The sequence below is a fragment of the Apis florea genome, unplaced genomic scaffold, assembly GCF_048593485.1.
Source record: "Apis florea isolate Af1SG1 unplaced genomic scaffold, ASM4859348v1 contig_3587_pilon, whole genome shotgun sequence".
NCBI lineage: Eukaryota > Metazoa > Arthropoda > Insecta > Hymenoptera > Apidae > Apis > Apis florea.
The window spans coordinates 3,749,890-3,762,093 of NW_028256789.1; the positions used below are offsets into that span (position 1 = coordinate 3,749,890).

The following is a 12,204-nucleotide window of genomic DNA, read 5'->3' on the forward strand; positions in this document are numbered from 1 at the left end:
CCAAATAACACGCGCTATCTAAAATTAAATACTCGGTATGGTGAGTGTGTCGCGATATTTTCACGATGGTGGATCGATTTTAATATTAATACGCTGATGAATTTTAATTCCGTGCTCGTTGAAGGGAAAGGCAGAAATAAAAATGAAATGAAAAAAAAAAAAAAAAGGAAAGGAAAGGAAAGATAGGAAGAAAGAAAAAGAACATTTTCCGAAGCGTCGTTCCGAATACACGCAGGAACGACGTGTCAAGCCGCGTTATTTATTGACTGTTAATTCCCTTGGTGCCTTGATTATTTATATACGTGTGTACATAAAATCGACTGACAGCCGACGATTCGCTCGTCGATATTTACGTTCGATCGCTTTCGATCGGAAGACAACAAACGAGTCGATAAATGAGAATGAAATGAAAGACACGTTTGAGAGCTTCTTTCTTCGATCAATTCGATCGATTGATTAATTTCATCGCGCACCACTCTCGATCGAGGAGGCAAGGAATCGAGGTTATTCACTTTTGTTCTCATTTATCCGTTTCGCCTAAAAAGAGAGTGAAGAGTAATTTTTTGGCAACGATCTATTCTAGATTTTTCTAGCGAATTCATCCATTTTTTTTTCTTTTTTTTTTTTTTGTTTTCTTTTTTTTGTTGTTACATTTCATCGTGGGCGATTACTTTTTAACCGCAACAATTAACCGGATGCCGCGAACGATTGTGTGTAATGGATGAGAGATTATTATGTGTGGCTGGAGAAACGAGCGATTGCAGGCAAATTAATTAATTAATTAATTAATCGTGTACATTTATAGAAGTCGATATTGTATTGGTGTACATTGGCCAGCACAACAGAAATCACACGTATCGCAATTTCTCTTGTTTTCTCTTGTATTCTTATTATTATTATTATTATTATTATTATTATTATTATTATTACTATTATTAATATTATTATTATTAGTTTTTTCCAAGAGTTGCATCTCGATATATCGTTTACGTGTACAGTCCGCGTTTAGGGGCTCTCACCTTAATCCACGCGTAGTAATTTATATTCAAGACAAGTTCCCCCGTTGTTTCTTTTTGTAAAGAAAAGACCATACACACCGCGATGCTTCTCGAGAGATCGATCCTAAGCGTATACGAGGACAATCGTCGTGACGATTACATTCATCGATACTTTTTGTGTCTCCGTTTTCTAATTTCTTCCTCGAAACTTTCGTCACAGGTGACTATTACGGTTTCTTTACGGAGAAAGAGTGTCCTGCGTTTTTATTTCAGTAAGAAAGTTTCGAACAGTTTATTCCTCCTCGGTATAAACGGTAGGAAACGCAAGTTTTTTTTTTCTCTCTCTCTTTTTCTCTCCTCTTTTTGGAACATATTGTTCGAAGAGATTCGATGTCGCATCGACCGTCGAATCCTTTCCCTTTTTGTCTTTTTTACACGAATTTTAAACAATTACGATTATTTATTATTAGATATAATAGTAAGCTGACCATACACTTGTTCTCAATGAATTAATAAAAAATGATAGAAAAAAACATGCGAGCGTTTTTTCTATAATTTATAAACGAACACGAAGAAGAAACGAATTTTTCAACAGTGTATCCTCCATTTATTTCTTCCTTGTATAATACATAATTTCCTCTTATACCTTATCTCCTATACGAATATCCGTGTCATGTACATTTGTAAAAAAATTGTAGTAAAAAAAAAAAAAAAAAAAAAAATACGTTCACAATTGTACTTATCGTAAAACAACTACAATGCTATATTTCGATAGAAAACTTGGGGAAGGATTAATTGGCACAGATTCATTTCTGGTGATAAGTAATACTCTCCGTCCGAGCAAAAATTTAATAACTTCGTCAAGAAGTATCACCGACCTTGATCCTCAATTTGGTCCCGCGACAAATTTCCTCTTTTTCTCTTTCTTTCGTCGAGAAGAGGAAGTAGTATTATTTGGCATTTTCTTTCATCGTTCATTTTCTGGCGCAGAAAATGGTGACGCGTGGATGTTCCAAAAAGCATCGATCAGATGATACGTTCCCCAATTTTTCTCGTTTCACGCGAGACAAATCAAAGTTTTCCCCTCGTTCATCTTGTCTTGAACTTTGTCGCTGGCTGTCGACTTTTCCGCTTGCCCACTGATTACTGCGCAAATAAACGTCAACCCGACCCCTATCACGGCACTATAAAAAGCCCAACCTGGAAGATAAAACATATTTTTCAGCCCTTTCTTTCCTCGGCGATCTCGGAGAAGGGGGCCAGATAAAGTAGAGAGAACTCTCTGTTCCTTTTTTGTCCTCTCTTTCTCATTTTAAATTTCTACTACCTAAGGAGCATTCAGCGAGGTAGAAAGCATCGGCTTCCGGTCCGCAGATCCTTTGAACCCTTTCTGCGCCCCAACCGGCTGGATACAAAATCATTCCCAACAGATAAAATATTCCTGCGGACGACAAAAGGATAAGTAGAATTATCGATGAAAAAAATAGAACGAAACAAATGTATTACAAGTGTTGTTGCAAACACATTATCGGAAATTTTTTTCTTACCAGCGATGACTTGGGCCACACCAGCCAAATTGAAGATGCTTTTTCTGCCGATGCTCTGCATGCAGCAGCCAACCAAAGCTGCCAACACCGTCATCGCCATAATCGCCAGGCCGAAAGACAAAAAGAAGTACGAGGCTTTCCAACAGCCTGGAAACACACTGGAATCCGTCGCGAAGCCGTCCAAGTTAAAATTCGCGCAATGAGTCTTCTTCCCGTGCAGCCTGATGCAACGATTGAAAATTCCAACTGTCGGTACGTAGGACTCTGATCCGTTCTCTGACAATTAGAAAAAAAAAAAAAAAAAAATAAAGTAAAATAAAAAGCTATCGATTCTTCGTTCGATATAATTTTTTGTTTCGAATGAATTATGCTAATTAAGTACTAACGAAAGAGCGTGGAATCTCATTAAAGTTCAAGTCTATTGCATCCCGTTAAGTATAAGCTCTTTCAATCGCACGATAATCAGGGAAAGAGAAACAAGAAGAACAAGAGGAAAATAGTTACTCGTGTCCTTCATCTGCGGTCCAATCAGCCATTTCGGAGTGATGAGGCCCGATAAAACGGCCATTAACGCCACCAGGGACAGCAACGTCCACAGCAAACTACGACCAGTGACTATCACATAGCACATGCTGCCGTTCAATTGTATGCCGCCTATGCTGCCATCCTTCGAGCTCCGATCTCCCGCTGTAACATTTCCATTCCATTGGATATTATTCTTGAAATTGTTCGACCACGATGTAAATCCACGATTCCCTTCGATCGTGCGCATTTCTCCCGTTGGAGAGGCTAATTGGAAAAGATGACTCGTGGACACCCTTATCGTGATTCAGTCGGCTCGAGGGGTCAACGAATCGACGAGAGTTTCGGGCAACTGCGCGAGAATAAATGCCGCTCACATATATTTCGGGGAAACGTTACGTACGGTCCCCTTTCCCGCGAACCAACCAACAGACCCGCATTAAAAGTAAAGTCGTAAGCTTGACCGCGCACCTCCTCCCTTTTTTCCCCTTACCGGTTTCGATTTTTTATTCTGATTTTGTGGGAATCGTAAACTCGTGCCCGCCAACAAAGCATCCTTTTCTTCGGTTCGCTCGTAAAACGTAGCGAGGAGTTCGCGACGATTCGAATCGAAATAGTTTCGAAATTTATTGCCGGTGATCGAAAACTGTGCTACCGTACTCTTAGAAATTTCCAATCTTCTATTCAACGTTCCATTCAACCAAAAATCTTTCAATACCTCGTTCGAGCGACGTTCGTGGCTGAGGAGAGATCGATCGGAAACCTGCCCCTCCCTCAAAACTGACCTATTTTGCTTTCTAACTTTAGATCGGCCTAGGTTCGGTGATGTCTGTGAGATGATTTATCGGGCCCTTCGCGTGCTCTTCCCCACGAGATTTTCGATTCTCCTCTCTTTAAACCCGCAATCTTAATCGTTTTCGTTCGTTCGTTCGTTCATTGCGCGGTCGGACGAGCGATTCCCCCCCTTTGATGTACGCCGCTACGTGTGGCGAATCGGTAGACCACGATCGCGGTATCGCGGTTTTCGTATGGAAAAGATGGAACGGATTCTGCAACTGTTCTCGTTTTATTCAGAGAGAGGAACGAACTTATAAGTAGTGAATAAAGTAAATGGAAAACAAAAAAAATGAAATGTTTGAAAATAAAAGAAGAGAGAAAGAGACGATATTTTTCTTTCGGAAAACTCTTGTGTTTTTCCACAAAGCGAAGAAAAACGTGAACAAAAATATTGAGATGAAATAGACAACGCCCGGCAAACGATCGCGTCGCATCGCCCTCGCTACTACTGGCATGGAAGGGAGGGGCGATGTTTAATTAAATTCGTTCACGTTGTACATCTGCCGCTCTTATTTTTGTCATTTCTTGCGCGCGACCTCCTCGACAACCACTCGAAGGGCCGAGTTTACTTAGGATCGCCCCTTAATCGCTGTTTGTATTTATACTGTCTCCGAGTTCGCGTTGGATTTAATGAATCCCCAACACCGGAAGCGTTGATTCATCGTACCCTAGAAACTCCGCAACTTCGCTTTTATTCTATTCCAACGATCTTGGTTTCGACATCGAACATCTGTTTAAAAAAAAAAACACACACACACATTCGGTATTCGTACAATCCTTTTTTTTTTTTTTTTTTTTCTTTTTTATTTCACGATCAAGTGTCTCGTGAAAATGTTTGGCGACACGTGATATCGATAAATCGCGCGATTCGTGTTATCCGTTCGAAGAAGAACGGACGAGATAAGAGCGATCAAAGCTCGCACGTAGGCCGACTACCATTCGACGGACAGACTCTCTCGTCTTTTTTTTTCTTGTTTTTTTTTTTTTCTTTCCTTGCCCATTTTAATCGTCGCGTCCATTGTTGGAGCACGAGCCACGCCTTGGTGGAGAGTGCAGCAGGGGCCCATTGTCTCGCCACGAGTCCCCCCCTTACTGAATTAATTTTCGACGTTTAATTCGTTGGAAAAGAGCGGAGTAATAAGGCTTCGAAACTAAGCGGAACGAAATTCTACGCGGGCAGATGAGATTCACTCAACTGGTCGTCGTTAAAAGTTAAAATATCCGATGGAATTTCTGACGGAATCAAGGTGAAGGGGAGAGAACTGGTACAGAAGAAGGGGATTTCCGCGATGTTCCTGAACCTCTTCCTCGCATCACGGAATGCGATATCTTTCCTTTCCTCTGTTCGTGGTCGGTGGAGAGGCTCCGACCATTAGTCATCGAGCAATGGGTCCTCTGTCCGGCAACTCGTTATCAGAAAGGCGTAAGTCGACGGCCAGTGCGAATTCCACACTCGTAAATTCAAATCACACGTTTCCGCCGCCGCGCCCCCTGCCCCCAAACCTATCGCTACACGAAAATACAAATCCTCTTCCTCGTCACCTTCGCACGTTTTAATCGTACATCTTGATGGACCGAAGGCTATCCCTTTCTCGAAACTCGAAAGGAGCGTGGAAAAAAATGGATGGAAGAGGATCGAGGACTGGCAAGATTGGACAAAATGTTGACAAAATTTAAAACAATTGGCGTTCGATTACAGAAACACGAGACACCTACCATCGTTGCATAATCTAGCAACGATGCAGACCATCTGCAAGGCAGCTGTTGGACAGGTGCTCCCTTACTTCTCCAGTCTCTCTCTCTCTCTCTCTCTCGTTCCCTCTTTCTATCCAGAGATTCTCCCATGCTCACTTTCTTCTTCTTCTTCTTCTTCTTCTTCTTTCTCCTCCTCCTCGTTTCCCCTTTTTCTTTTACCTGCCTCCTCGTGGCGTGCACACCGTCGATTTTATCCGACGGTAATTTATCGTGATTTCAGCCTGATCGTGCCCGATTAAATATTTCGGAAAAACGATTCCTCGAACCTCTCCCTCGTAAGTTGCACAACCTAAGTATAAATATTCTGTGCATCGTTTATAATTGTGATTTAGTAGTAATTCGTCCTCTCGTAGAACGAGAAACGGAAGGCGTAGTCTCGAAGGCGAATACGTTTCATAAACCCGTTTCTTTTCCCATTTAACTCATTTTTAATTCGGGGCTTCGTCGATAGCGGATTACCAGGCTGAATCCCCTTTTGTTCGACGGGCAGATTTACAGTTTCGTAGAACGATTTGCGTTCCTGGAACAGCCACGCCTATCTCCCATGAATCTCTTTCGAAAGGGGTTGCGGCATTCCGCCACGGATGTATCCTTTATAAAAAAAAAAAAGAAAAAACGTGGGAGGTGTTGCAAAGCAGTAACGCAACTGCTTCTCATCGGCACGCCTTTCCACCTCCGTTTCGACCGAATTAATCGGCGTTTAATCTTGAAACGTTCTCCTCCTTTCCAAATTCCGTATTCTCTCTTTCCCTTGATCGAAACTTCGACTTCGATCGAAGCAAACGTTTCACCATGATTTTCATTCGTTCGAAAAACTTTTGCCGTCGTGCTCGATGCTCGTTTCATACGAATATACATACGGGTTAAAGATCAACGATCGCAACGTCGATCGATGAGCAGGAAGTGCACGACTCTATTACTTCCGAGGCGAAATCCTATTTACAAGAGGCTCGTGATAACAGTTGGATGGTTAGGCGCCTTCCCCAGTGGAACGACCGAGGGGATAATTAAGGTAGCACGAGCAAGACGACCAAGCTTAACGGTGATTTCCAGCGCATCTACCTAGGCCCGGCAATTAAGATAATCGCGCGCTCTCGACTACGTCTCTCTCTGCTCTCTTCATTCCCTCCTTCCCCTTCATACGATATCGATACCTAGAATTCTTCCGCAACTTTTATTCCGTACAACTCTCCTCTCCTCTCACGAATCGTTCGCTCGTCACAGTTGCTGGAAATTTGAATAAATTTGAGATTAAAAATATCGGGAATCTGCCATTGTGAAAGCCATCTTCGTCTTCATTCTTTTCGACCTCTCCATTGACCCGCCGTTGCTCGAAACACGCGGAAGATGTTTGTTTTCCAGAATGTCGGCCACGGAATAAAGGAGCGTGTACATATTTTTCCCATCTTTTCTCCCTTCCCCTCTTTCTTTCTTCCTTCTTACTCCTCCACCGTTTTGTTCCCTCTCCCCCGCCCCGGCTCGCTTCGAGACCAGCATAGCCAGTCGCTGTGTCATCGAGCCCCGATACATCATAAATATAAATTGATTTCTGGATACGTGTTGGTACAAATGGGACGCGGCGCACACGCTTGCCGCGAAAGTCGTTGGCATACGCGCCCGGCCTATGGCTACGTTCTGGAATTTTAATGCGCCACGAGGAGGGAACACGCGCGGGGAAAATGACGAATGAATCGCACGACGACGAATTTCACGACGATCTTGCCTCGGCTGGGACAACTTTCCAACCGCTTCCTTCCTTCCTTCGTTGCATTTCGTCCTTCGAATACGAAGTGCCAAGTTGAAAGTTTCTTCCATCTTTTCGCGGGATCGATCACACGAGGTGTGATCCTCCTTTTCCACCCCGATTTTATCATTCGCAGAAAAAAGGGTTACATCGAAACGAATGGGAAACTCTTACGAGAGTCGGATTTTCAAAAGTGTTTCTCTCGAGTCCGTTTAATCGCAATAATCGCAATGGTGGAAGTTGCAAGTGGGCATTTCCTGAAGATCGCGATAAACCCGTGTCCGCGCAAAGTGCTACGAACTCTACGTAGCTTGATAAATCTGAACGAATCGCGCGCGCGATAAACACCGCCGATTCCAAATCTTCTGAAAAATTCTTATCAGGTAACGTATAAATAGAGTCGGCGGGACGGGTGTCGAATCCTCGTCTCGTCTCGTCCCGTCTCGTCTCGAGAAGTCGTTGTACCTTTGCCTTGCGATTTCCTTGGAAAACAAGAGCGTTTACGACGATCGATCACGAATCGGCCATTCGTAAGATCGTGGAGATCGGCGCAGGGAAAGGCTCTCGATAGACAACAATGTTGCTCGCGTCGCCAAGATTAGGAATGCATGGTGCATTCGCTTTTCGAACGAGTTGCACGCGCGTTGCACGTCACTATGAATAGAGGCGGTGGTGGATCCTATTCACTTTCAGTTTCTTCCCTCTTCTTCCATCTTTCGTCTCCTACGAATCGTTGAACGAAATCTTGGAACAAATTCGTCGAGAGCGTTTCTCGCTCTCCTCTCGAAAATGGGATCTCAATTTTTCGCTTGCACTTTTACTTTTAAAATTGGCACGTGCAATGAGTCACGTGTGGCCGATATGTGTGTATACGATAACGTAAGTAGTGCAGTGACGTAGCGACGTGTTAGTCAGACCGCACACGGAGTTTGGCGCAGTTAGCGGGTTTAACGGGCGCAGAAATTTCCGGGCCAGCTGTTTTCCAGCTATAGACACCAACGTTTCGCTTGCTTTTGTTACACCTTGGTTCATTTCTCGAACCAACTGTGCCATTCCAACCTATGTCTTCCAACTCGTCGAACGATTATTCGATAAAAAATATATTCCGTGCATCGATGAAATTTCATCCTTCATCGTGGGTGTAAACGATTGTTTCGAAATTGTTTCAAAATTGTTTCGACCAGATGACCGCGGTTATTAAAGGGAAAAGGGTTTAATGATCGAGGAGCGTTGATTATTTGGTGGAAATCCATTTGACCCAGTTCGTTCCCTCTATTCTACTCGCCGAAATTGGCCGACTCCCCTTTGTTCGTGTGCAGCTCCTCCTCGTACACGAGTCGCCCGCATTCCTCCGTTAGGTACTACGCGCTGGGGGAAAAAGCAGCCGGAGAGCTCTCCTCCTCTCTCTCGAGAGAGAGAGAGAGAAAGAAGGAAAGAAAAAGAAAGAGAGGGAAAAAAAGAGGTAGAAGAAAGAAGAGGTGAATTTACAGGCGAGCGCGGCCTGTAATGTAGTCAAGCCTGCCAGTTCAAAGCGAGCTCGCGTACGAAGACGCGATTCGATTCACGCTTTGAAGCGAGGAGATGCAAGGAGATGCGTTTGCGATTAGTTTCTTCGTCTCGTCGTCGCTCTGTTTCCAGCGGGGGGATTTTTTTATCGAATCGGGAATATTTTCGAGCATCGACGAGTTAAAAACGCATTTACAAAGCTCGAGTTTTCAGGAATATATCGAATAATATTATCGAAAGATATACCTTGGTTGTGCGAACGAGTCGAAGACCGTTGGTAGGCGCGTGAAATGCAATTTTCGAGCCGCGTGTTTCAAAGACACGTACACACAATCGCACACACAATCGCCTACCCTCCTCCTCTACATATTGATGACGCATCTCTCCTCTGTGTACACACAGAAGCCGGCTCGAATAAGCGCGCATACGTGTGCGAGCAGATTGTCGAGACGCGCGTGTCCACGCTCGCGAGGGTGATATCGAAATACTATCGCTTCCCACGCGAGGAGGAGCCTCGATTCTGTCTGGCCAGAGCTCCGTTCTGTGTTCTTTACGTGCGTGCGTAAAACCCCTCCTTATTGGGAAACTTTAATGGCTAGGCCACGGTTACACCACGCCGAGCATACTTTATACCTTCGACCATATTTGTCCCACGATTCATATCGTGACAGGATTCGAAGATGGATTCGGTAACGAGCCCCTTTCCCCTCGACTGTCCCGTTGCCGCCAACAACAACAATTCGATACAACTTTTCCCGCGACCACGCTTTCTAATTCCCTGTATAATTAATAATTAACCGAAGAATACAACTTTTTTTTTTTTACAACGCGCGGATTCCAATATCGTTGTGAAATCGTGTTGTACGAGAATTTTTTTCAAAATTACGATTGAAAAAAGAGACAAGAATCGGAAATGTTATTATGCGTGATCCGATAAATCTTCCTCTGTACACAACCGATCCAATTTTAATTCAAAATTGAATCACTCAACTACTTCGCTCCTCCTCCATATCCTATAAATATCCTTATTTAATATTTTTCTTCAATTTTCGGATAGCTGTGGAAGATTTTGCAAATACAAATAGGAAGAGTTCGTTTCCGCCCGATTCGCGTAAAATGGAACGTTTTATCAACTCGCGAAAGGCGAGGGCCGTGTTTCCCCGCCACGGAGGAGGCGTTATTATTACATCGTAGAAATACCTTGGCGGGCCTCGCCACGTAATAACTGTCATAGGCGTGTTGGTCGTGGCACGGGCCAGAATCGTCGCGGTTTACCAGATCGTAACCAGATCTTCGAGTTTCGAGGTTTACGGCCTCGCGCTGGGCCATTCGGGGATGGTGGGGGCGTTTCGCCTATCGTAAGCGAAATATCGCAAACGATTCGTGACGATATTTTTCTCTCTCTCTCTCCTCTCTGAGGAAAAGAAGAGGAAGGATTCGAAGAATTGCTAATTTTGCGGAAAGATTATGCGGAGGATTGTATGCGTTTGATTACGCGATCCCCCCGCTATCTCGTTTCAGACGGCGTTTCGTGCTGTCTCGTTGATTTAGAAAGAAGAAGAAGAAGTCGGAAAACGGGGAGCAGAAAAAAAGGAAGGTCCCAGCGAAATAAATTAATTAATCGTTCTGCTGTCGCTTTCGTTTAAACGTAATTCGTTCCAATTTAACGGTCTACCGTCGTCCAAAATAAATTCAACGAGAGAGAGGCGACATTGGAGTTAGAAACGTATCGAAGGATATATAAAGTGTGGAATTTCTTTTATAAAACGGATGAACGATTCGCGAAGCGAAAGTTGTGCGGGCGTGTGTTTTTTGTTGTTGATTGTGAACGAGAGAAGAAAGAGAGTCGAAACTATCCCGCGAAATGCATAATTCATGGTGGTGGTGGTGGTGGTGGGCCCCGTGGTTTTATGGCACACCCCAATGCTGGTGTAAACAGTCGTAAATTAATGCAATTGGCACACGTTTGGTTCGCCGTGTGCGGCAGAAAATGGGAGAGAGAAGGAGGAAAATCGAATCGATGCATATCCATCGCGAATTTTCTCCAATTCGAAATTCATATCGAATCCAATCGTATCGAATCGAAATTTCGTCCGTCGAAAGAAACAATTTTTACGATGCTCGGTTTTCAAAGTTCACGAATCTATCGAGTCTTACTCTCGCGCTCGAAGCAGAGTCAATTGCATTAAAGGATCGCGTGTGTCATTCGAGATCCGGCTATCAATGGGGTTGCCTGTTTTGCATCGCAAAGGACTGCTCGTTCTATTGTTCGCCTTTCTCGATAATTCCGTTTCTCCGCCGGGGAGCAAAAGGAAATAAATATTCGATCATCGAAGGGAACACGTATACCTATCCACTTTTGACTTGCTCGCCTCTTTCTCTCTCCGAACGAAGGAAAAAAAGAAAAAAAAGGAAAGAAAAGAAACGCGAACGATTCGAAATAAATTTTTCACCCACCTCGGTCCTCGTGTTTTCCTCGTGCAACCACAAAAGAAACCACGAAACAGCGAGAATCGTTTTCTCCGCTCGTCCGATTACTTTATGGAACAACTTTGATTTTTAATTTTTATGTTTAAATTATTCCAGTGGCCAAGTATCGGGAACTGCGAGGAAACAGCCGAGAGAGAGAGTGTTCCCCGCTGTCAAAAGGCAAAGCGCGCTCGACGATCCGCTTCCTACGCGCGACGCTGCGCGGTCAAAGCGCCGAGCTGAACTGAAGCTATAACCGCTCGAGATCACCGCTATAACGCGTGGCGAACGTGGACGGAAGACCTGATGACTGAGACTGGTTGGATCTCGATGCTAAGTTTTTGTCGATTGACCGATAATTGGCTGCAAGTGCGGCGGAAGGGTGGAAGGATAAGAAGAGAAAGTTATAATAATAAACGACGTGTTGGTAAAGAGGAAGAGGAAGAAGAAGAAGAAGAAGAAGAAAGTAAGAGACTTTCATTACGAAAAAAATTATTACCTCTTATTGGCTTGTAATGAAAATTTAATTAATAAAATTGATTGATAATAATGGCAAAAATATTGTATATTTCAAAGTAATCGTTAATTTAATTAAAGCTTCGAACCTAATCCCATATAAAATCCTGACTATTGAGCGTGATGCCAGAATCCCTTTCCATTACGTAGCGCTACCAGAAACCAAGGTCGATACTTTCCATAAGCTTTTTCCTCGTTCCATCCAATGGGGATGAATGTCGTTCTTTCGGCTTCGGATTACAACCACCATGGGGTGGATGGTTTACGAGAGAGGGTGTTCCTTAGAGGCGCCAGCATTTATGGGTTTATC

At 43.7% G+C, this 12,204-nt stretch overlaps 1 protein-coding gene across 1 annotated transcript; it reads right to left on the minus strand.

Annotated features, from left to right (window-relative positions):
* Nucleotides 1-1,582: 1,582 nt before the first annotated feature.
* LOC100865298 (LHFPL tetraspan subfamily member 2 protein) lies at nt 1,583-11,690 on the minus strand. The gene is made up of 5 exons (XM_003690804.3): nt 11,367-11,690; nt 3,050-3,232; nt 2,546-2,821; nt 2,326-2,439; nt 1,583-2,198 (listed from the first exon to the last, which is right to left on the minus strand). Exons 2-5 carry the CDS (start codon nt 3,174-3,176, stop codon nt 2,056-2,058), a joined length of 660 nt encoding a protein of 219 aa, XP_003690852.1. The 5' UTR covers nt 3,177-3,232; nt 11,367-11,690; the 3' UTR covers nt 1,583-2,055.
* Between the last annotated feature and the right edge of the window lie 514 nt (nt 11,691-12,204).

Bases quoted from the DNA above. Each gene is read 5' to 3' on its own strand.
- LOC100865298 (XM_003690804.3), bottom strand. From the start codon at position 3,176: ATGTGCTATGTGATAGTCACTGGTCGTAGTTTGCTGTGGACGTTGCTG. The intron at 2,822-3,049 runs GTAACTATTTTC...TCTAATTGTCAG, and splicing joins ACCGCAGATGAAGGACACGA to AGAACGGATCAGAGTCCTAC. The intron at 2,440-2,545 runs GTAAGAAAAAAA...TGTCGTCCGCAG, and splicing joins TGTGGCCCAAGTCATCGCTG to GAATATTTTATCTGTTGGGA.